General features: G+C 39.2%; 1 protein-coding gene across 1 annotated transcript in view; it reads right to left on the minus strand.

Moving 5' to 3' along the window:
- LOC150077846 (regulating synaptic membrane exocytosis protein 2-like) overlaps nucleotides 1-27,051 on the minus strand; it is a 723,475-nt gene that overhangs the window by 522,128 nt on the left and 174,296 nt on the right. The window contains exon 5 of the mRNA XM_090384380.1: nucleotides 24,214-24,436. Within this exon, the coding sequence (XP_090240506.1) occupies nucleotides 24,214-24,436 (223 nt within the window). The remainder of the gene's footprint in view (nucleotides 1-24,213; nucleotides 24,437-27,051) is intronic.

The raw sequence follows: 27,051 nt of genomic DNA on the forward strand, positions 1-27,051 counted from the left end.
TGATAAGTTTGTGGACAAACATATAAGTTATATAGTTATTGTACAGAATGTATCACATTTCAGGAATGTTAGATTTATATTTATTAATTAAGTATTCTCTTTTCTGTGATTAATAGAAGTGAAGAGTAAATAACTAATTATCTCATTATTATTAATCACTAATTGATTAACTAATAATATATAAAAAGTAACTGTTTTCACTTCACTGCACATACTTCCCAAGCGAAGTTCACTCCATGTTTTGTAATACTTTGTAATAATCAACAGCACATGAAATTCAAGACATGGTAACAAGTGTGATATCTAGTGCTTCAGCTACAATATACAGTATATAGATAGTCTATAGGATATATATGAAAAAAATAATAATAATAAATAAAAAATAATAATTATCAAATTTCTATTGTTTCAATTTTAATGAAATCTGGAAGGTTTGACAAATCAGTCTAAAAGAGGGAAATATAAAACTTCGTGAAAATCTGTTCCTTATAATTAAAGTTATTATATACAAATGAAGAGACAGAAACAATAATTACTGGATTTCTATTGGTTTCATTTTGATAAAATTTAAGACAGTTTGACAAATCTTTCTAAAAGAGCAAAATATAAAATTCCCCCCCAACAATGGACTTTCAAAATATGAAAGTCCATCTGCTGGGGGTCAAGTTCTTACTTGACCCCCAGAGTTGGACATGGCATGAAAACAAATAGGCACCTTACAGATATATGCTACCATGCATAATAAATTAGTATCAGCATTAATAGTGGCAAATGATACAAACTTATAGCATCAGCCAAAAAAACCAACAATAACACTATCTATATCACATGTCCATCTCCTCTAATAGTTTGTCTAGTTATTTCTTGAATTTGTTCAAACTATCCGCTTCCACAACACCAGATGACAGTTTTTGTTACAACAATCAGCCACTGCTGACTTAAGGTGAATTTCCACACATCTGTCCTCGTCATTTCCTCCTCAATTTGAATTTATGCCCTATCAAGTGTGTAGTCTGTGCAAGGGGCAGGATGCCATCAGCATTACGCTCACTCAATCCATTCAAAGTGTTAAACCTCAATCAGATCTCCTTGCGGATCTCAATCAGATCTCCTTTCTACACCCATTCCAACAGATCCCCATCCTTTCTAAAATATGCCTGCAGACCTGTATGAGGTACCCATGATAGAGCTTAACCCAGAGGTTCCCAAACTTTCTCGGTTCAAGGTGCCCTTAGTGTCTCAGTAATTTTTTCATGGTGCCCCTAGGCCAAAAGAATTACATAACAGTTATGTTGATAAGTAGTTAGGTCCTAACAACTTAAATAAGTAATGTTGAAACTGTGAACTACCTCAAGCCAGTAGTTTGCGCAGTGTCCAACAAATGTCGAGTATCGCTGTGTTTCCCTCGAAAATTTAAAATTTGCCGCTGTGCTCAGTTTGGGATCTGCTCGCCTAACCTTGCCTTATTAGTATTAGCTTCAGTAGTGCCAAATTATGCAAGAAAGCAAGCTTATCAAGCATCAACTGAAAGAAGGGAAAAAAAAAAAATGAACTTCCCACATCACCTGTACACTACTCCAATAATGCTAGTCAGCATCAATTTTCTCCCTGAAATAATTTCAACAAATTCTTGTAAGAAATATGTTTTCAAAAACTTGGATATGTCCTTAAAAAGTTGTCATCACTCTCAGTTTTCAAATATTGTAGGTTAATAACCGAAAACCAAGACCTGTAGCTGGTTTAATCATCTTTTCCATCTATTTTATCTACTTTTTTTTTTCTAGAACATTCAGGGGATTTGTATAATATTCAAGAATGTTCCAGAACATTCCAGAATATTGTTACATGCAGAAGAAATGTCGGATGTTTCTGAAAGATTCTAGAACTTTTGACAGAGTTCTCTAGAAACCTGTTAGCCTTCTAGAAACTTCTCTACAGTATATACACGAGTCAGTTCCACACCAAGCAAGCATTTATGTATTTCAAAGAGTGCATGTGTTTGAGAGAGTGAGTAATGAACAAAGTGAATAAGTGCTTTAGTGAATTAAAGTTTGTGAACAAGTGCTTTAGTGAATTAAAGTTTGTGAACAAGTGCTTCAGTGAATTAAAGTTTGTGAACAAGTGCTTTAGTGAATTAACGTTTGTGAACAAGTGCTTTAGTGAATTAACGTTTGTAAACAAGTGTTGTGTGCATTAGTGTAAATTAGAAATAAAAATCTACAATTTCTCAATTATGTTCTTATGTGTATGTACCTCGACTGTATATGAAATATGGTGCATTCTTGCCAAAATAAGCCTGATAGCTTTTGCTACATTTGTGGAGAGGTGGTATTAAAATCACAGTGGAAGTCACTGTCATAACTTGTGAGAAAAGCCTATGAACTCTATTTTGGAAGAAAGGTAGGAGATCAAGATAAAGTATATGCTCCAAATATTTCCTGTAGCTCATGTTCAAGGACATTAACAAGCTGGCTTAGAGGTAGTCGTAAATTGATGCCTTTTGCTATTGTTCTGGTGATATGGCAGGAACCTCAAGACCACATAAACAATTGTTACTTTTGCATGACTAATATTTCTGGTTTTTCTGGGAAACTGAAGCATAAAGTAGAGTATCCCAACATACTTTCTGCTCTAAGGCTTGTTCCTCATGATGCCAGTGTAAAAGCCACCAGAAGCTTATGGACTTGACTCATTCAGAATTAGAAAAGTAGTCTCCAGAAGATGCAGAACCCAGAACGAGTACAGATTCAGACTTTTCAACTCTTCATACCACAAAGCTGCATCTAATCACTCAGGCAGAATTGAATGATTTGATTTGGTCAGAGTTGGACCTCTCCAAAACCAAGGCGCAATTACTAGAATCACAACCTCAGTATCAGTAGTGCCAAATCTTCTTGGAAATTTGGCACTATCCAGGAATTTATGAAAGAGTTACATCTGGAGCACGTCCCCGAGCACCAGAGGCTTTTCATTGCTTCATCCAAGGTCAGTTTGAAAGCAGTTTTACTCCAAATTGTAAATAAGTATCTATCTATACTACTGGCCCATGCAGTTCACATGAAGGAAACATAGGAGAACCTACAGGTTCTTTTGAAAAAATGCAAATGGAATATCTGTGCTGGGTTGCAAAGTGGATACACTAAATACTGCTGCTTTTTATGTAAGTGAGCCAGCCGAGTGAAGGATTGTCACTACAATCCTTCACTCTGCTGGAGGATTGTCACTACAATCCTTCACTGCATCAGGCCAGAAAAATGTACCACTATTCTCCTTTGGTGGATAGTGCTACATTTACCAAAATTCTATTTACCTCCATTGCACATCAATCTAGGTTTGATAAAAAATATTTCTGAAAGCGATGGACAAAAAACAGGAGAAGGATTTTCCTGTTTGAGGCAAAAGTTTTTCTCGAATCAGTGAGGCTAAGATAAAAAAAATGGGAATTTTTGTGGGTCCTAAAATAAAATTGCTATTCCAAGATGAGGAATTCACTAAAAAAAATTAAATGCTACAGAAATAAGAGCCTGGAAGGCATTTTAAAATGTCTGCCAGAACATTTTAGGCAATAAGAAATCACAAAATTAGAGTGAAATTGTAGATGAGCTAATTTTAGGGTATAGAGAGTTGGGCTGCAACATGTCATTAAAACTTCATTTCCTAAATTCGCATTTAGACTTTTTTTCCTGAAAACTTGGAAGCCATTTCACCAATATATATCTCAAATGGAAAAAAAGATACAACAAATATGTTGGAAAACTACAGTTCAGTTGGAATCTCATATGGGAGACATCAATGGATGATTGTAAAAGACAAAAAAAATGACAAAATAATTGTTTTGTTATCAGATCATTTTTTTTTTAAATACAATAAGGTTCATAGAACCACTGATCAATATTTACTACTGTATGTAAGCTTTTCTTAAAATATATGAAATATTTTTTTACTAGAAACTCAGTTTTTGACTTTAATCCCTTCTCCCTTAAAATTGGTGGATTCTACAGCAATATGGCTGCCATATTTCTGGTCCTTGAGGTTGTCATAGACATTCTCTCAGATTTGCCAGACAAGCTGCACTTGCTATTTGGGAGTCTAAAACGCTGATGAAACTGATATTCGGGTGACACTCAAGTCAAGTGGACCCAATTTCAGCGAAGTCCGGACGGTCTGTGACAGCCAAATCCTCTGCTTGCACCTTCACGATGGTGGGACTGTTAGTAATCCTGGGTATAACCTCCATGCACAAGTACATGGTGAGTGACCACCAAGGTGTGAACCAATGTAAGCAGGGGTCGAGGTGTGGTGCCCACACCACATGGAGGAATGCCACCCCTCTATGTTACCAGGCAGTACTAGGTGGTAGATGACTCTCATCAACCGGTGAAATACCACCACTTTGCTTATTGGAGGCTTGAAGTGGTGGAACCCATGTTTAGTCTCTAGAGCTAAGTTCCGGTCAACCCTTCCCTATCTCTTCCATCATGCAGTATGATTGATGGCTTTTGAGTTTACGATGAACATTGTGGCAAGATCCAATATTCCTTACATTTCGAGGATACAGCTCTAAAACGGTGTTCGCAGGCCAGCCGCTAGTTAGTACACCGGACCGAATCTATTGGTAACTAGCTGATCCGGAAGCCTCTAGGAGGCTTCGGGATCAGCTAGTGTATAATCTTGTTAGCTCTACTCTGCCAGATAGTGATTGGAGGGAGTCCGAGTAGTGTGTATGCAGGCAGAATTGTCGAGGCCACATTATGTCAAGGATCTGGGTACATTCTTACCCTATATACGCCATATCCAAAAATTTCATTACTTCATACAGCATGTCCCACCCACTTTTTCTTACTATTGAATACACCATGAATTGTCAAACTAATAGGGCAAGCTTATCTGCGAAAAGATCTAAACCTCCCAACCACTTCCTAATTCATTTCACAAATATACGTGATCTCAATTCTAATCTCAACAATGTCCATTTCCACTTGCAGTCTGCCAAACCCCATGTACTTTTTCGGACAGAATCTCAGTTATCGGTTGATTCAACTACTACTCATCTCAGATGCCCAAATTATTCACTGTATGACTCCTTTTGCCTTAAAGGTGGTACTTGTGCATATGTCCGTTCTGATATTCCCTGTCAGAGACTTGGCAATTTGGAATCTCCTCTCTTTGATCTTCTCTGGCTTAAAATCTCTCTACCTCATTGCGTCAAATTCATCTGTTGTCTCTACCGTTCTCCCAATTCCACTAATGACTTGGAGCTCTTTGACTTCCACTCTTTGCAACTTGACTTTCTCCAGTCCAACTTTCCTAACAGTGAGGTAATTTTCCTTGGTGATTTTAATGTTCACAACTCCAGCTGGCTTCCGTTTTCTAGTCACAACGACCCAGCTGGTCGAGATGCTGAGGCTTTTGCAATTACTAATGACCTTGCACAGACTGTTCATTTACTTACAAGAATACTGGATAATCCTAATCATACAGCCAATACGCTTGATCTTTTTCTCACAAACAACCCTTCTAAGTACACGGTCGAAGTGAGAGGTCCTTTAGGCACTTCAGATCACAACTTGGTGATTGTCTCTTCTCCAATGGAACCTTTATCTCATGGCTATTCCCAACCTTGTGTTGTTTGGCATTACATGAATGCAAAATGGGATGACCTGCGAGACTTCTTTTCTTCTTTTCCTTTGTCAGATAACTGTTTCAAAACTTCTGATGTCAACGTTTGCTCAGATCGTGTCACTGAAATTATTCTTGCAGGAATGGAATCCTTTATCCCACACTCCACTTTAAAATCTCGTCCTTTAACTAAACCTTGGTTTTCCAATAAATGTGCTAAGGCTGTTCAACAGAAGAATGCTGCATATCGTAATTGGCTTGTTTCTAATTCTCCAGTTTCATTTTCTGCCTACACCAAAGATCGCAACAATTGTAAAGCAGTTATTAATCAGTCCAAATTGGAGTTTGAACAGGCTAAGTGTAGAAAACTTGCTTCTTGCCCTAATGGTAGCCGAGCATTCTGGTCTCTTGCCAAAGCTATTGGCCGCAACTTTTGCCCATCTCTGCTCCCACCTCTGTCCAAACCAGATGGTTCTGTTGCCACTTCAGCCAAGGATAAAGCTGACCTGCTAGCATCCCATTTTTCTTCCAACTCATGTATTAATGATCTTGGTAAAACACCTCCCACCATTCCCAACACGCTCCATTCAATGCCTCCTGTGGTCTTCCGTCAAAAGGATGTCAGAAGGATTTTGATGAATCTTGATGCTAAGAAAGCTCCAGGTCCCGATGGTATTTCTCCACTTGTTCTCAAAACCTGTGCTCCTGAACATACTCCTATTCTTTGCCACTTTTTCACTTTCTTATTCCAAAGGTGTTTTTCCTTCTGCTTGGAAATTTGCTCATATCCAGCCAGTTCCTAAAAAGGGTGACAAATCCCTCCCATCCAATTATCGTCCCATTCCAATTACTTCTACTCTTTCTAAAGTAATGGAGAAATCATTAACCGCCAACTCTTAAACTACCTAGAAACCTTCCATCTGATCAACGATCCACTGGTGATATTCTTGCTTATGTTACCCATTTATGGACTAATTCAATGGAAAGATTCGGGGAAACACAAGTAGTTGCTCTTGACATCTCAAAGGCTTTCGATCGTGTTTGGCATAAAGGTCTTCTAAAAAAGCTTCCATCTTATGGTTTGCCAACTGTTTTTAGTAATTGGTTATCCAGTTTTCTCTGTGATCGCTCACTGAGGTCACCCTCAGTAGATGTGGTAGATGGCTCTCTGTCTTCTAACTTCTCCACTAATGCCAGTGTCCCCCAAGGTTCAGTTCTTTCCCCCCAATTTCCTCTTGACCAGGGTATGTCTGCCAGGAGCAAAGGTTGATGACGTTGTAGAGCGAATATCATCTTTTAAGGGCACAAAAGGTGATATAGTTGTACACATTGGCACTAATAATATTAAGAGTAGGAGACCGGCAGAATTACTTAACAGGTCACTGTTGAACGAAAGCCGAGAATTAGGGTTGAATTTGAAAGTGTCTGCAATTCTGCCCAGACACGATAGGAGGGAGTATATGATGAGAGCCTTGTCGATCAGTTCGGCCCTGGAAAGATTGTGCAAGGCTCAAGGGGTAGAATTTTTTTCAGCCTGGACTGTACTTGTTAACAGGAGAGATTGCTTCTACAGGGATGGGATACACTTAAATAGAAAGGGTGCAAGAATATTTGCTGATGCTATCGAGGCAGTGTTAGGTGGGTCGGAAAACTGCTAGCTTGGGGGGAGACAAAGACCAATAGATTGACAGTAGCCACTGGCAGAAGTGAAAGAGATTCTTGCACTGCTTCTATTAGAATGAGCAGAAGCCTGAAAAACAAGATGCATGGTATTTCAGAGACTGCTGGGAGCCATTGCAGTACAAGCAAACACATGGGTTGTGTTAGGGTAGCTAAGAATAGAAACAGGTGCAGGTATACTTGCGTGTACACCAATGCTAGGAGTTTAGTAAATAAATTTGATGAATTTGAGGTATTGCTCAAAACATCAAAGGCAGATATTGTTGGGATATCAGAGACGTGGTGTCACACAGTTATAAGGGATGCAGAACTGCAATTTGGGGAGTACGTCTACAGAAAGGATAGACAGGATAGGAAGGGGGGAGGGGTTATGCTATTAGTTAAGAAACACATAAAATCCAAGGAAGTGAAGCCAGTCAACATCGCTGGACAGTGCAGTGTCGAGTCAGTTTGGTGTGACATAAGCATTGGGAGATCAAAATTGAGAGTAGGAGTGTGCTATAGGCCTAATGACTCGGATGAGTATAATAAGGAACTGTACAGGGAAATAGAGTGGGCCAGTAAATCAGAGAGTCTTATAATGGGAGATTTTAATTTCCCAGATATTGACTGGAATTTGGGGGCTGGTTACTCACACACTAGCAGGGCTTTTGTGGATTTATTGGATGATTGTTTTCTACATCAGCATGTTCGGGAGGCAACTAGAAGGGGTAATACTCTTGATTTGATTATCAGCAGTGATTCTTCATGCATTAGGAATCTGCAGATAAATGAACCACTAGGTGGCAGTGATCACAGTGTGCTGAAGTGGGATTTACTCAAAGAGGTAACTACCATTAGGGGTAAAGGGAAGGGTTATTGCTTCCGTAAAGGCGACTAAGATGGACTGAGACAGTATTTAAATTCTATACAGTGGTACCAACTGATGATGTTACCAACAGAAAATTCAAAATGGGAAGCATTCAAAGAACTTATCTTGGAAGATACTAGGCTTTACATACCAACTAAGAAATATTGTTCAAGGTTTAGGCCAAAATGGATGTCAGATGAACTAATGAGGCATATGACAGAGAAGAAAAATGCATGGGATACTTACAAATTAACACATGACACAGAAGCCTATGATAGATACAAGTTGATATGCAACCAAGTTACAAAGGAGGTTAGGCAGGCGAAGGCAGATTACGAGAAATCCTTGGCAAGGGATGCAAAGAAAAACAGCAAAAATTTCTTTACTTATGTAAACTCTAGAAGGAAGGGGATGAATCAGATTGGTCCACTTGATATTGATGGGTCAACTGTTGATGATCCTGCTCAGGTAGCTAACAAACTAAATGAATATTTTGCATCGACATTCACACATGAGGAGTTATTCAGCAAGGGGAATGCCAGAGGTGTATTCAACTCTAGCAGTAAGCTACAGAATCTTGAAATAACTGGGATTAAAGTGGAGGAGAAACTGTTGAAGATAAACACAAGAAAGGCACCCAGGGTGGATGGGATCTATCCAGTTATATTAAAGGAGGCAGCAAAGGAAGTAAGCAAACCCTTAGCCATAATTAGGAGAGCTTCCTTGGACTCAGGGGAGGTACCCATAGACTGGAAATGTGCAAATGTGACCCCAATTCACAAAGGAGGATCAAAGGCTGACACAAGTAATTATAGACCTGTGAGCTTAACTTCTGTTCCAGGAAAATTAATGGAGGCACTGGTTAAAGAAGCACTGCAGGATCATTTAGACAAGACTTCAGTTATAGCTCAGACACAGCATGGTTTTTTTAAGGGGAAGTCTTGCCTGACCAACTTGATTGGATACTATGATGCAGTCACAAAAGAACTGGATGCAGGGAATAACTTTGATATTATATACTTGGATCTTAGAAAGGCTTTTGATACTGTTGCACATGGAAGACTGCTACACAAATTGGAGCAGTGTGACATTGGAGGCAAATTGCTGCTATGGATAAAGGGGTGGTTGAGGGGGAGAAGACAGAGAGTGGTAATCAATGGACACTGCTCATCGTGGACTAATGTTATTAGTGGAGTCCCTCAGGGCTCAGTGTTGGGTCCATTATTGTTTTCTGAATTTATAAATGATATTGATGATGTTATATCAAGCTTAATGTCCAAGTTTGCAGATGATACAAAGGTTGGCAGGGTTGTCAAGGACACTACTGACACTATGCTGCTGCAACAGGATCTGGAAAGGTTGAGCAGATGGGCTGAGAGGTGGCAAATGAAGTTTAAAATTGACAAATGTAAAGTACTACACATGGGAAACAGCAACCCCAGAGCAACGTATCAACTCTGTGGTACTACACTGACAGTGGTAGAGAATGAAAGGGACTTGGGGGTGGTTGTGCAGGCAGATATGAAGTTCTCTGAGCAGTGCAGACGGGCTGCAAGAGTAGCTCATGGAGTATTGTCAATGATATACAGGAATTTTTCCAGCAGGGATAAGGAGGTGATTATTCCATTGTATAAGGCAATGGTCAGGCCACACCTAGAGTACTGTATACAGGTCTGGAGGCCTCATTTCTAGAAGGATGTAGAGCTGCTGGAACGAGTACAGAGAAGGGCAACAAGATTAGTGAATGGAACAAAGGGGTGTTCTTACGAAGAAAGGCTTAAGTTTTGCAAATTACAGTGTCTGGAGACTAGGCATCAGCGAGGTGATCTGATAGAGGTGTATAAAGCCTTGAATGGTTTAAGCATGCTCAATGCTGATGGGATTCTTCCTCTAGCTCAGAAAAATCACCTGAGAGGGCATAAATTGAAATTGAGGAAAGACAGATGTAGAATAGACGTGTGGAAATTTGCCTTTAGCCAGCGGGTGGTTGGTTGGTGGAACAGACTTCCATCCCTTGTGGTGGAGGTTGATAGCCTAAATAAATTTAAGGCTCAGCTGGACAGGTATTTTGAACGAACAGAGGGGTGAAGTGGAAGTGGGTTTTTTTTTGGCTGATGCTGCATAAGCTTGCTTTCTTGCATCAAATGCCTCTACTAATGCTAATGCTAATGCTAATTACTTTCATTGACTGGAAATCCTATCCATAGTTTTGCCGATGATAGCACATTGCATTCCACTTTCCAGTTTGAGAAACGTTGTCCTGCTCAATCAGCTTCAATTTCTCGAAAATCTGCTACCAATTCCTTAAATGCCATTCTTCAGGTAATTCTCCAGTGGGGCAAAGACAACTTAGTTGATTTCAACCCTTCTAAAACTCAGTCTTGTCTTATATCTCGCAAAAAAGGATTCTTCTGCTCCTATGCTTATCTTTAGTGACATTCCGATTTCTAGGAAAAATTATATATCTCTTTTGGGGATTACCCTGACTTTTAATCTCTCTTGGCACAAGCACATTACAAATATTGCTTCCCCTGCATCTAAAAAACTTGGTTTTCTCTCTCGCTCTTGGCATTACTTTTCTTCCAAATAGCTGCTCACTCTGTATAAATCGCAAATCCGCCCTACCATGGAATATTGTTCCCACATCTGGGGTGGTGCCCCCAAAACCTCTCTCAGGCTTCTTGATTCCATTCAGAAGAGGGCAGTTAGGTTAATTAATGATTCATCTCTAACAGAGTCTCACCACTCGTTCTCTCATAGGCGTACTGTTTCTGCTGCATGCCTCTTCTACAGATACTTCCATGGGCACTGTTCTTCTGCATTGGCTTCTATAATTCCCGCTCTCTCTTTCAAAACGGTCCAGACACATGCCACCACCAACCAACATCCATTTACTGTCCAACTTCAAACTCACAGAACCAACTTTTCATCTTCCTCGTTTATTCATTCAACTGCCATTTTCTGGAACAACCTTCCTTCATACATATTTCCTGAAAATTACAGTCTACAGAAGTTCAAGTCCAATGTCAACAAATATCTTCTTTCGTCTTCTCAACCTCCAACCCAAGCACGGTACTGAGTACTATAGGTTCTATTACCTCTCGTGTTTGAGGTTTACATAAAAAAAAAATAAAAAAATATTTGAATTCAGCAATGTGAAATCACCCTGAATTTTAATAGGGAGTGAATAAAATAGGGGTTTTTTTTTTTTGCCGACCAGCATAATTTGTCTAGTTCTTCCTTGAATTTATTCAAACTACCCACGTCCATAACAACAGATGAAACTTTCTTCCACTAATCAATAACCCACTGGCTGAAAGAAATCATCTGCAGATCTATCCTGCAGCCATCCATCATCAATTGAATTTATGTCCCTTCATATGTGTAGCCTGAGCAAGAGGAAGAATGCCATCAGCACTGAGCTTGCTCAATCCATTCAAAGCCTTAAGCACTTCAATCAAATCACCTCACAAGGTACCTAATCTCCAAATGCTGCAATTAGCAGAATTGAGGCCTTTATTCATAAGACCGTCCTTTTCCTTTCCTTTCACCAATCTCTTTGCCATTCTCTGCACCCATTCAAGCACATCCTTCCTAAAACGAAGCCTCCAGTACTGTTGGTACACAGTACTCAAGATGTGGCCTAACCATTACCTTGTACAATGGGATAATCACCTCCTTATCCCTGCTAGCAAACTTCCTGTATATCAATGACAAAACCCTGTGAGGTGTCCTGGTAGCCTGTCTGCACTGCTCAGAGAACTACATATCTCACTGCACAATGGTCCCCAGGTCTTTTTCATTTTCCACTACTGAGAGTGTAGTACCACACATTTGGTACATTAATCTAGGATTACTGCTACCCATATGCAGTACCCTGTATTTATCAAGGTTAAAATTCAATTGCCATTTCTCAACCCATCTGCTCAACTTTTCTAGATTCTGTTGCAGTAGCATACTGTCATTACTGTCATTAACCACACTGCCAAACTTTGTATCATCTGTAAACTTAGACATTAAACCTGATATTTTCTAATCAATATCATTAATATATATAGAAAACAACAATGGGTCCAGCACTGAACTAATAATATTAGTCTGCAAAAAAAGCAGTGCCCATTAATAATCAATCTTCCCATCCCTTAATCCATAACAGTAACTTTCCCTTAATTCCATCTGCTCCAATTTGAACAGCAGCCTTTTATGTACAACAGTAGCAAAAGTTTTCCTGAAATCTAAATATACAATATCAAAATCATTATTTTTTTTTGCATCCAGTTCTTTTGTTACTGCATCATAGTATCCAATCAGATTGGTCATACAAGATCACCTCTACACAAATCCATGTTGTGACTGTAGTATAATTGCATTCCTCTCTGGATGGTCCTGTATTACTTCTTTAACCAGTGACTATTTATTTCCCCCTGGAACAGAAATTAAGCTAACAGGTCTGTGATTACTCATGTCACCTTTTGATCCCCTTTTGTGAATTGGGGATATATCTTACCCCAGATGCCTTTTTTATGTTTGGCTTCAACAATTTCTCTTCCACTTTCTTCTCAGTTATCACAAAATTATTTAGCTCTCTGTTAGAGTCAATAACCTTCTGGCATACCCTTCCCTAAAGAATTCATGTGTGAATGTAGACGCAAAATACCTATTCAGTTTTTCAGCAATCCAAACAGGATCATTAACAGTTAAGCCATCAACATCAAGTGGACTAATGTGATTCTGCCTCTACCTTCTACTATTAATATAAGTGAAGATGTCTTTGCTCCTTTTCGTTGCATTATTTTCCAGAGACTTCTCAGCTTACTTAACCTCCTTTCTGACTTTATTACAGATTAATTTATATTTACCATAGGCTTCTATATCATACTTGATAATTTATATGCATCCCATGCATTTATCTTCTCTACCACAAGTCTCATTGGTTCTTCTGACATCCATTTAGGTATAAGCCTTGAACAGTATTTCTTAGTTAGTATGAGTCTAGTAGCTTCTATGATTATCTCTCTGAATACTTCCCATTTAGAATTTGCTGTTGGTAACAATCATTAGTTAGTTCCACTGCCTGGAATTTAAAAACTGTCTGAGATTGCTGTTGTCACCCTTATGAAAGTATAAGCCCTTGACAGTAGTTATATCTTTAAGTAAATCCCACATCAGTACACTGTGATGACTGCCATCCAACAGGTCTTTAACTGCAGATTCTTAATGCATAAAGAAATGCTTCTGATACAGCAAGATACTCATCTCCTTATCTCTGCTGTCAAAATTCCTATATATCTTTGACAAAATCCCATGAGTTGACCTAGCAGGCCATCTGTACTGCATAAAGAACTTCATGTCTGACTGCATGATTACCCCCCCTCAATTTTTTTTTTATTCTATATTGCTCTGTGAAAAATAGTATTGGTAATGTAGCAGATTGTGAAGGTGTTGGTATACAATTAGTATAGTTATTATGATATTGCACCACGATAAACATTGGCTTAATTCTAGGGCTAGCCAAGCTACCTTGAGATCCCACTAAAAAAAAAAAAAAAAGAGTAGGGAAATCAATGGCAAAAGTAGATTGGGGTTAGTATGATCACTGCATTCCCTGATGCTGAAATCAGGTGATGTGTGGGGCCTTTTGTCAAGTTTTAATACTTATGCTGTAGCTAACAGCTACAGAATTAAGCAGGACTAAATCTTGCCAAGAATCGCTGCTGATACAGTCAGATAATCACCTCCTTATCTCTGGTGGAAAATTCCAGTATATTTTTGACAAAATCCCATGAGTTCACCTAGAAGATGGCCTGCTAGGTCAGCTCATGGGATTACCTGTAGTAGTAATCTGTAATATGGCATATTTTTGCTTATGTTTCACTGTAGTGTGGTCAATAATCTATATTAAGAAATGGCCAAATATTAAGAAATGAATGTTTGTCACCAAAAAGAAAGCATACTTGCTCTCAAAAATTCTGGAATTTGTTTTATGTACGTACAATATACATTACTTTACACACACACACACACACACACACACGTGCGTGTGTGCGTGCACAAAGAGAAGATTATAAGCAATTCTTATTCTCCTATAAAGATAGATTATAAGTAAAATAAACCCTCAATTTAACATATGAGAAATCAGAGTGTACTCTTGAGATGGGGAAACTGAGAACTCGTAAGTAACAGCAGCCACTAGCGAGCACCTCAGTCTGTTTATGGATATGTTTACAATTATATCGTTAATAAAGATAAACTGGGAAAAAGAGAAAGTGCATTGCATCTGATTATTACACAGAAATTGAAGCTGTTAAAGAAGTTAGACTCTGGTGTGTTTCCCATGTCCATGAGGAATATGAAGTGAGAAAAGAAACTGTATCTAATGTTGTAAGAAACAAGGCTAAGCTTATGGAATTTTTAAGGCATCTGACTCTGAAAATTCACCATTATCTCAACTTTTGGCCTCTTAGTTACTTTGATCTTATCAAAGAAATGTCAAGCTTTAACATCAGACACTAAAGCAAGGGTGTCAAACACCAAGAATTGCTCAGGGACACATAAGCTGCTCCTATGAGGGCTAATAGACCATACAAACAGTATTTATTTGGGTGGAGGGAGCAGGGCTAGTACACAGCACAGCAATGGCATCACAGAAATATGTTAAATTTCCTTTTGTGCAAAAATACACATTCTTACCACAAATTTAAACAGATACGCCAACCGTTTAAAACTGATTTAATAATAAAATAAAATAATACAAAAAACTGTAAAATAATATTTACAAAAATTGATTATTTACAAAAAACTAGTTTGAGACAAAAATAAAATAAAATAAGTAAATACATTAAAATGCATTAAAATATAAATTTAAAAGCAATAAAAACGCTATTGAAGCTTTTGGAGGTGTCTGCCTCCTTCCTCAGCAATAATGAAACTTAAGCGACACATCCTTAAATACCAGGTGCACAGAACATGTGGATGACCAGGCGCATACTCAGTATCCCTTTCACGTGTACCAGAACACGAAGTGGCCTGGGGACAGGGAAAACTAAAATGTTTATCTCTGGCAAAAACCGCCACCTCAAAAAAGGGGGTGAAGTTGTACTCTCCTATCTCTATTCATGCTATTGTTGCCAGAGGATCCAATCTACAGACTTTCCAACCACTTGTGGTCCCAGAATCTGTGCGCCCGGTCAAGAATGACAGCATTGTCGGGGGAGACCTGGTGCTGTTTTTCCCAATAGTGCTCGGCAATGGCGGATTTATTGAGCTCTGCGGTCCGTATTGCTCTTGAATGTTCTCCCAGACGGTCCTTAAGACGCTGTCCTGTCTCCCCCACATAACATTCCCCACAATCCGGGCATGTGATCTCATATGCGACCCCACTACTAGAGTCCCTAGTAATGGGGTCTTTGACCTGTGACACTACTGTGTGCAACCTCCGGCCCGGGAGCTGCACACAGTGTGTCTGAAAGTCACGAAGCATCCTTGCAATGCGATCTGACAGGCCCAGATAGTAGGGAACATACACTGTGGTAAGCCGTACAGGCGGAACTACCCGATTGGGCTCTTCCACTATATTGTATTTATCAATGACCCTCTGGGGGTAACCACATCTCATAAGATCCGTCGTAATTTGCCTAATTTCCTTCTCCCCCTCCTCAGAGGTGCTCTGGCCACACTATTTTTATGTTGGGCAGTCTGTGCCGACCTATAATGTGTATACTGGCCCCTACACATTGTTTTCCTATAAACCTTGGTTCTAAGTCTGGGGCCTTCTCTATATACCATTATATCCAGAAATGGGAGGGTGCCATCTGTTTCTACCTCGGAGGTAAATTTTATAAAGGGGGAGAAACCATTGAGAAATGAGACCACATCTTCCTCTCTCCCCTTCTTTACAATAGTGAACATGTCATCGACATATCATTTCCACTTACGCATAGGGAACTCCAATCTCACAAAATCCCTATTCTCTAATTCCTCCATAGCCAGATTTGTGACAATGGCACTGATTGGAGAACCCATGGCTGTGCCGTGAACCTGTTTATACATCACTCCTTGGAAAAACAAGGTTGTACTAGAAAGACATAATTCAACAGCATAACATATATCATCTATGTTTAGGTGGGATCTGGCACTTAAGGTATCATCCTTCTGTAAAGCCAACTTCACACATTCTAGCCCATGTGCTATGGGGATACACATGAATAATGATACCACATCCAATGACATCATCATCTCGTCCTCCCCTATAACTTGACTCCTTACAAAGTTCACAAATTCCACACTATTTCCAATAACCAACGTGGACCGAACCACAACCGGAGAAATCAGTTGCGCCAAATATTTATATAGAGCATACGTAGGTTACCAATGAAGGAAACTATGGGCCATAATGGAACATTCTCCTTGTGCAGCTTGGGTAACCCATAAAATCTGGGCAGCCGACACCCTGTTGCATGCATGGACCAATACTGATCCTTTAAAATCTTTTCCATTTTCCATCAGAAGAAAGTGCTAGAAGAACTTAAATGGGACGAAGACATTATAATCCTTACAGCAGACAAAGGCAGGTCAACAGTGGTATTAAGCAAGGAAGATTACCACAAGAAAGTGATAGACTTATTAGGTGATAGTGGTACTTACAAGATTATCCATAGAAATCCCTTGGCTAGCTTAGAACAGCATGTAAATAAGATGCTACTTTCCTGGCTAAAAATGGAAAAGATTTCAAAGGATTAGTATTGGTCCATGCATGCAACAGGGTGTTGGCTGCCCAGATTTTATGGGTTACCCAAGCTGCACAAGGAGAATGTTCCATTACGGCCCATAGGTTCCTTCATTGGTAGCCGTACGTATGCTCTATCTAAATATCTGGCGCAGCTGATTTCTCCAGTTGTGGTTCGGTCCACGTTGATTATTGGAAATAGTGTGGAATTTGTGAACTTTGTAAGGAGTCAAGATATAGGGGAGGACGAGATGATGTCATCATCATCTCGTCGAGTGGTATCATTATTCATGTGTATCCCCATAGCACATGGGGTAGAATGTGTGAAGTTGGCTTTACAGAAGGATGATACCTTAAGTGCCAGATCCCACCTAAACATAGATAACATATGTTGTGCTGTTGAATTATGTCTTTCTAGTACAACCTTGGTTTTCCAAGGAGTGATGTATAAACAGGTTCACGGCACAGCCATGGGTTCTCCAATCAGCGCCATTGTCACAAATCTGGCTATGGAGGAATTAGAGAATGGGGATTTTGCGAGATTGGAGTTCCCTATGCGTAAGTGGAAATGATATGTCGATGACACGTTCACTATTGTAAAGAAGGGGAGAGAGGAAGATATGGTCTCGTTTCTCAATGGTTTCTCCCCCTTTATAAAATTTACCTCCAAGGTAGAAACAGATGGCACCCTCCCATTTCTGGATATAATGGTATATAGAGAAGGCCCCAGACTTAGAACCAAGGTTTATAGGAAAACAATGTGTAGGGGCCAGTATACACATTATAGGTCGGCACAGACTGCCCAATATAAAAATAGTGTGGCCAGAGCACTTTTGGGTAGGGTGAGGATACATTGCAGCACCTCTGAGAAGGGGGAGAAGGAAATTAGTCAAATTACAATGGATCTTATGAGATACGGTTACCCCCAGAGGGTCATTGATAAATACAATAGAGTGGAAGAGCCAAATTGGGTAGTTCCGCCTGTACCGCTTACCACAGTGTATGTTCCCTACAATCCGGGTCTGTCAGATCACATTGCGAGGATGCTTCGCGACTTTCAGACACGTTATGTGCAGCTCCCGGGCCAGAGGTTTTTTTTTTTGGTATTAGCATTAGTAGAGGCATATGATGAAAGAAAGCAAGCTTATGCAGCATCAGACAAAAAAAAAAAAAAAAACACTTCCACTTCACCCCTCCGTTCGTTCGAAATAACTGCTCAGCTGAGCCTTAAATTTATTTAGGCTATCAACTTCCACAACAAGGGATGGAAGTCTGTTCCACCAACCAACTACCCGCTGGCTAAAGTAAAATTTCTGCACATCTGTCTTTCCTCAATCTGAATTTATGCCCTCTCAGGTGATTATTCTGAGCAAGAGGAAGAATCCCATCGGCATTAAGCAGGCTCAAACCATTCAAGGCTTTATACACCTCTATCAGATCACCTCGCCAGTGCCTAGTCTCCAGACACTGTAATTTGCAGAACTTAAGACTTTCTTCATAAGAGCAACCCTCTGTTCCATTCACTAATTTTGTTGCCCTTCTCTGTACTCGTTCCAGCAGCGCCACATCCTTCCTGAAATGAGGCCTCCAGACCTGCATACAGTACTCAAGGTGTGGCCTGACCATTACCTTATACAAGGGAATAATCACCTCCTTATCCCTGCTAGAAAAATTCCTGTATATCATTGACAAGATACCATGAGCTACACTTGCAGCTCGTCTGCACTGCTCAGAGAACTTCATATCTGCCTGCACAATTACCCCCAGGTCCTTTTCATTCTCTACCACTGTCAGTGTAGTACCACAGAGTTGATACATTGCTCTGGGGTTGCTGTTTCCCATATGTAGTACTTTACATTTGTCAATGTTAAACTTCATTTGCCACCTCTCAGTCCACCTGCTCAACTTTTCCAGATCCTGTTGCCGCAGCATAGCGTCAGTAGTGTCGTTAACAACCCTGCCAACCTTTGTATCATCTGCAAACTTGGACATTAAGCTTGATATACCATCATCTATATTATTTATAAATACAGAAAACAATAATGGACCCAACACTGAACTCTGAGGGACTCCACTAATAACATTACTCCACGATGAGCAGTGTCCATTGATTACCACTCTCTATCTTCTCCCCCTCAACCACCCCTTTATCCATAGCAGCAATTTGCCTCCAATGCCACACTGCTCCAATTTGTGCAGCAGTCTTCCATGTGCAACAGTATTAAAGCCTTTCTAAGATCCAAGTATATAATATCAAAGTTATTCCCTGCATCCAGTTCTTTTCTGACTGCATCATAGTATTCAATCAAATTGGTCAGGCAAGACTTTCCCTTAAAAAAACCATGCTGTGTCCGAGCTATAACTGAAGTCTTGTCTAGATGATCCTGCAGTGCTTCTTTAACCAGTGCCACCATTAATTTTCCTGGAACAGAAGTTAAACTCACAGGTCTATAATTACTTGTGTCAGCCTTTGATCCTCCTTTGTAAATTGGGGTCACATTTGCACATCTCCAGTCTATGGGTACCTCCCCTGAGTCCAAGAAAGCTCTCATAATTATGCCTAAGGGTTTGCTTACTTCCTTTGCTGCCTGCTTTAATATAACTGTATAGATCCCATCCACCCCAGGTGCCTTTCTTGTGTTTATCTTCAACAATTTCTCCACCACTTTACTCCCAGTTATTACAAGATTATGTAGCTTACTGCCAGAGTTGAATACACCTCTGACATTCCCCTCGCTGAATAACTCCTCGTGTGAATGTCGATGCAAAATATTCATTTAGTATGTTAGCTACCTGAGCAGGATCATGATCAGTTGAACCATCGATATCAAGTTGACCAATCTGATTCATCCCCTTCCTTCTAGAGTTTACAAAAGTAACGAACTCTTTGCTGTTTTTCTTTGCATCCTTTGCCAAAGATTTCTCGTAATCTGCCTCGCCTGCCTAACCTCCTTTGTAACTTGGTTATAGATCGACTTATATCTATCATAGGCTTCTGTGTCACATGTTAATTTATATGTATCCCATGCATTTTTCTCCTCTGCCATATGTCTCATTAGTTCATCTGACATCCATTTAGGCCTAAACCTTGAACAATATTTCTTAGTTGGTATGTAAAGCCTAGTAGCTTCCAAGATAAATTCTTTGAATGCTTCCCATTTTGAATTTGCTGTTGGTAACATCATCAGTTGGTCCCACTGTATAGACTTAGTCGCCTTTACGAAAGCAGTAACCCTTCCCTTTACCCCTGATGGTAGTTACCTCTGAGTAAATCCCACTTCAGCACACTGTGATCACTGCCACTTAGTGGTTCCTTTATCTGCAGATTCTTAATGCATGAAGTTCAAGAGTATTACTCCCTCTAGTTGTCTACCGAACATGCTGATGTAGAAAACAATCATCCAATAAATCTACAAAAGCCTTGCTAGTGTGTGAGTGACCAACCCACAAATTCCAGTCAATATCTGGGAAATTAAAATCCCCCATTATAAGACTCTCTGATTTACTGGCCCACTCTATTTCCCTATACAGTGTCTTATTATACTTCATCAGAGTCATTAGGCCTATAGCACACTCCTAATCTCAATTTTTATCTCCCAATGCTTATGTCACACCAAACTGACTCGACACTGCACTGTCCAGCGATGTTGACTGGCTTCACTTCCTTGGATTTTATGTGTTTCTTAACTAATAGCATAACCCCTCCTCCCTTCCTATCCTGTCTATCCTTTCTCTACACATTGTACTCCCCAAATTCCAGTTCTGCATTCCTTATATATTTGTGTGACACCACGTCTCTGATATCCCAACAATATCCGCCTTTGATGCTTTGAGCAATACCTCTAATTCATCAAATTTATTTACCAAACTCCTAGCATTGGTGTACACGCAAGTATACATGCACCTGTTCCTATTCTTAGCTACCCTAACACAACCCATGTGTTTACTTGTACTGCAATGAATCTCAGCAGTCTCTGAAATATCCTGCATCTTGTTTTCCAGGTTTCTGTTCATTCCAATAGAAGCAGTCCAAGAATCACTTTCACCTCTGGCAGTGGCTACTGTTAGTCTATTAGTCCTTGTATCCCCCCCCAAGTAGCAGTTTTCCAACTTACCTAACACTGCCTCAATAGCATCAGCAAATATTCTTGCACCCTTTCTATTTAAGTGTGTCCCATTCCTGTAGAAGCAGTCTCTCCTGTTAACAAGTAGAGACCAGGCTGAAAAAAATTCTACCCCTTGAGCCTTGCACAATCTTTCCAGGGCCGAATTGATCGACAAGGCTCTCATCATATACTCTCTCGTATCATGTCTGGGCAGAATTGCAGACACTTGCAAATTCAACCCTAATTCACTGCTTTTTTTCAACTGTACTTGTTAAGTAATTCTGCCGGTCTCCTACTCTTAATATCATTAGTGCCAACGTGTACAACTATATCACCTTTTGTTCCCTTAAAAGATGATATCCACTCTACAATGTCATCAGCCTTTGCCCCTGGTAGACATACCCTGCTCCTGTTCCACCTATCGTTTTTACAAAGCATATTCCCCATTTCCCTGACAGAGTCATCAACAACTACTAGTTCCTGTGTAACCAGTACATTCTGCCTTGGGGGTTGCCGCTGTGTTGTGTGTGTGTTGTGTGTGTGGCCATCTCACAACACAGCGGCAATCCCCCAGTACATTCTGCCTTGGGGGTTGCCGCTGTGTTGTGTGATGGCCAAGCTCTGGCATTAATATGGGCAGCTGAGAGCTTGATGGGTCCCTCAATTTAGATCCTTCGAGGGCAACCACCCTGTCCTTCAAGCTCTCATATAGGCCAATAACAATGCTGAGTTGTTGCCTGATTTAGTTACACTCCTTGCATCACGTGCGTGCACACACAATGACATTCCCCCATGGCAATATCATGTCCCATACCTGATTGCTCCACAAACATCATGGAAGCAGTGCATTTTAAAAGGCTGTGATTCAGGGGGCAACTGCACCCCTCAGTTCTCCCCTGAGCCACAGCACTCCCATTAGCTTGAGCCTTTTGCTTTGCTGCTCTGGTCTGAGTCATGATTTCGATTTAATTTCAATAAAATTTCAATTTCAGTACAAAATTATAACCCTAAACTTGTATCTCAACACAGTTATAACATTATATATATTTTTCAGTATCAAGTATTATCTACGAGTTCCGTTTATATAACATCCGTATCAAGTTATGTATTAATTAGTTATGTTATGTTTGTAATCTAAGTTGATATATGTATTTAGTTAAAAGTACAATTTAATTGACAACAAAGTTTAACAAAATTAATAGATTTTACTGATTAATTGACAATATTATATTATATACTGTACTATACTATGCTTATGCTATCTAGTTCGGGATATAACGTTGTGTCGTATAACGATGGCAGCAAGTTACGAACGGTAAATCTACGGACACATAAGTGTTAATTAACTTCCAAATCTCGCTGTCTCAATTCAGAATAAACTAAGGATCCTGACTAGATCTATAAGCTACTTATACAAAATAATTTGATGTAACAATTGGTCAATAAAGCGGCTAAATATGGCTAAAAAACTTCTCGTTCAGCGGAGCTGCAACTTGTGGATTTGATACCCTTACCGATACTTTTATGCAATAACAAGGCCGAGTAAAGAATAAATACACCAGATTCATCAGAAATGACAAAATAATGCTATACTACTAAATTTAAATCAAAAGTTTTAGAAAAACAATAATTTCAAATCAATAAGAAAATCCACTTAGCAGCTTTGAACACATCTGACTCCCACTAGCCTCGTCAGCAGACCCTAGTGTCATAGGTTAAAGACCCCATGTCACAGGTTGCAACAGTAGTGTCACAGGTCAAAGATCCCATTACTAGGGACTCTAGTAGTGGAGTCGTATATGAGATCACATGCCCGGATTGTGGGGAATGTTATGTGTGTGTGGGGGGGGCAGGACAGCGTCTTAAGGACCGTCTGGGGGAACATTCAAGAGCGATATGGACTGCAGAGCTCAATAAATCCGCCATTGCCGAGCACTATTTGGAGAGGTGCCTCCGTAGCCAAGTGGTCAGAGCGGGAGTGCAGTAGTGCACGCTCTTTGAGTAGACCGGGGTTCAAGCCCCTGACTGCTGAATACGGTCGATCTGCCAACCTGCACTGGACCAGCGTGGCATATTATGGTCCATTTTCCTCAGCATGAATTGTTGAGGAGGCTTCCATCCTGCAGTGGGTTGATAATGGCTGCACTTTACCTTTTTTTTTTTTTTTTGGAAAAACAACACCAGATCTCCCCCGACAAAGCTGTCATCCTTGACCAGGCGCACAGATTCTGGGACCGCAAGTGGCTGGAAAGTCTTTGGATTGGATCCTCTGGCAACAATAGCATGGATAGAGATAGGGGAGTACGACTTCATCCCCTTTTTGAGGCGGTGGTTTTTGCCAGAGATAAACGTTTTAGTTTTCCACGTCCCCTGGCCACTTCCGGTTCTGGTACACGTGAAAGGGATACTGAGTATGCGCCTGGTCATGGTCATCCACGTGTGCCGTGAACCTGGTATTTAAGGATATGTCGCTTAAGTTTCATTATTGCTGAGGAAGGAGGCAGACACCTCCGAAAGCTTCAATAGTGTTTTTATTGCTTTTAAATTTATATTTTAATGCATTTTAACGTATTTACTTATTTTATTTTTGTCTCAAACTAGTTTTTTGTAAATAATTAATTTTTGTAAATATTATTTTACAGTTTTTTGTATTATTTTATTTTATTATTAAATCAGTTTTAAACGGTTGGCATATCTGTTTAAATTTTTGGTATGAATAATCCCAACCTTAGAGGCCTTATTGCAGAAATACACATTCTCATGACCATCAACAACATTTATGATAGTTTGTTTATAATTTATGAATTTTATTTCTCCTTTGTATTACCATTTATTATTATTTTCACATTAGTTTAACCCCTTAACTTGTGGAAGTTTATAACAGTTTAGATGGATACACAATAAATGTCAGAGGATCGCACATGGTCCTTGATAACCATTTTGGCATATCTATACTAAAGCAATATGATATCAAACATTCAAAATTCAAATTAGAGTGTAACTATCTGATTTGATAATTAAACAAGATTTCACATCAGTTTAAATAACAGTACAGTACAGTCCAGGAAAATAGAAACAGTGAAATTAAACATACATTAAATTGATTAAATTCAAACTCAACAAGTTTTACTATAAACATTATTTTGATTTTACACATTTTTAATCTTAATTAAAATGCATGCTTAAATGAGTATAAATACTTGGATATAAATTGCCAATATCTGTAATATTACCTGGTCGTAAATGGCCAACAGTATCAGCTATACTTCCTCTCTTAACCTTTTCTATAACAGCACCTAACTGGCCAGACTCCATGATCCGTCCGCCAATTACCTTTAAACCTAGTATGGTAGCACTCGAACTGTTACTATCCATGCCTTCTTTAAGTGACTTTTTGAGTATCATGTGGCCAATCATTTTTGTACCGTCTGCTGATGGCTGCCAGGAGACAGGATGCTAAAATTTTAATGGAAATTAAATTTTAACACCTACATTTCAAAAATGCATTAGCATTTTAAAAGTATTTGCAGATTATAATTTACCATAGAAAATAATGTACTGATACTTTCATTAAAACTACATATTTTGGAAAGTGATAATACTTAGTCTACTTTGTCTACTAGTCTGTCTACTAGTTTGTCTACTAGTTTGAACAATTTGTCTACTTTGTCTACTAGTTTGAACAATTAAAGTTTGTTTGTTTGTTTGTTATTTGGTTTTTAGGAGCATTAGCAACTAAGGCCATATTGCTCCGGGATATGCGGTGGTCATTCCCTGACCTTTCCGCATCCTCCGTATTTGGTGGTGATGGGCTCGAACCCTGGTCTAATCAAGAAGCATGTGCTACGCACTGCTGCTCCTTCCCACCTGGCTATGGAGGCGGCCACACTTTTAAAATGAATCTCTAACAAATATATATAATTTTCACCATACGTCACTCTTCAATTCATCATTCTTACTATAACATCTTATTTTGGGAAAGAAGGTTGAAATAAGAATAGCTTATAAATAAATAACTCATTTCTTCTAAGCATTTGCTATTCATTTTTTAGTCATAACTCATTTCTTTATTCACATTATTTATGTCAAACAAAATGAATTAAATATATACAGTATATAAAAAAAGAAATAAGATTTTGATTGGCTTATTAACATCTATACATTAGATAACATTTCTGTTGCTTTTTATGTGCAACTAATATAGTTGAACACCAGGTCAATCCATCAACATGATAAACTCAGTACAAGCTTTCATTAGAAAACTAAAGCCAAATTAAGTAATCAAGAAAGCTATCTTCCGAACGCTAGCAATAAAAATATCATGAGAACTAATCTGAGCAGTTGATTGGGTCAGTGGTCAATATAAAGGAGTTGTAAAGGATCTTCTAACCAACTATCCAGTGATATCCCAGAGATTCTGCAAATGGTATTAATTGGCCATAAAGTAAATGAGCTTTGATTTTGATGCAAGAATGCCAAGAGATCAAGGCAATATACAGTAGTAGTACTAATAGAGGCATGTGATGCAAGAAAGCAAGAGTATGAGCTTCTGTAGCATCAGCCAAAAAAAAAAAACAATTTTTGTATTGTGTAATTTGTATTGTGTAAATTTGTATTGTGCAATACACAATTTTGTATAAGGGAAATATGGCTGGAATGAACAAGATTTGATCAAATCTTGTTCATTCAGTGAATTCAGAACAAGATTTGATCAAATCTGGTCCAGAAAACAAAGAAAGAAGTCAGTTTATAATTTTTAACTAAATATTTTTTTTAATGAGAGAATCCTAAGAATAGTTTGATAGAGCTTTAGTAGAAAGGAATTAGCATTAGCAAGGGCACATGATGCAAGAAAGCAAGCTTATATATAAAAAAAAAACCTCATTTCACCCATCCACTTGCTCCAAATGTTTGTCTAGTTCTGCCTTGAATCTATTTTAGCTATCAACTTCTACAACAACAGATGGAAGTTTGTTCCAGCAATCAACCACCTGCTGGCTAAAGGCAAACTTCAGCACATCTATCCTACAACTATCTTTCCTCAATTTGAATTTATGCCCTCTCTATTCAAGCCTTTATACACCTCAATCGGTCACCCCGCAGGTGCCTAGTCTCCAGACACTCTAATTTCCAAAACTTAAGCCTTTCTTCATAAGAGCAAATCTTTGTTCCATTCACTAATCTTGTTGCCCTTCTCAGTACTCATTCCAACAGCTCTACATCCTTCTTAAAAGGAGGCTTCCAGACCTGTATACAGTACTCAAGGTGTGGCCTGGCCTGGCCACAGTGCTCCAATTTGTGCAGCAGTCATCCATGTGCAACAGTATCAAAAGCCTTTATAAGATCCAAATATATGAGATCAAAATTATTCTTTGCATCCAAAATTATTCTTTGCATTTGTGACTACATCATAGTATCCAATAAAATTGGTCAGATAAGACTTCCCCTACGGCACCCCATGCTGTGTCCGAGCTATAACTGAAGTCTTGTCTAGGTGATCCTGCAATGCTTCTTTAACCAGTGCCTCCATTAATTTCCTTGGAACAGAAGTTAAACTAACAGGTCTGTAATTACCTGTATCTCCCTTTGATCCTCCTTTGTGGACTGTTGTCACATTTCACATTGCCAGTCCATGGGTACTTCCCCTGAGTCCAAGGAAGCTCTCATAATTATGGCTAAGGGTTTGCTTACTTCCTTTGCTGCCTCCTTTAATATAACTGGATAGATTCCATCCACCCCAGGAGCCTTTCTTATTATGTTTATCTTCAACAATTTCTCCTCCACTTTTCTCTCAGTTATTACAATATCATTAAGCACGCTGTTACAATTTGATACACTTCTGGCATTTTCCTTCTTTAATAACTCCTCATGTGTGAATGTAGATGCAAAATACTCATTCAGTTTTTTGCTATCTGAGCAGGATCATCAACAGCCGAACCATCAATATCAAGTGGACCAATCTGATTCATCCCCTTCCGTTTAGAGTTTATACAAGTAAAGAAATCCTTGCTGTTTTTCTTACCATCCTTTGCCATAGATTTCTCGTAATCTGTCTTCACTTGCCTAATCTC

Source organism: Mastigoproctus giganteus, chromosome 11 (assembly GCF_048544385.1).
Source record: "Mastigoproctus giganteus isolate SK-2022 chromosome 11, ASM4854438v1, whole genome shotgun sequence".
In the NCBI taxonomy this organism is placed as follows: domain Eukaryota; kingdom Metazoa; phylum Arthropoda; class Arachnida; order Uropygi; family Thelyphonidae; genus Mastigoproctus; species Mastigoproctus giganteus.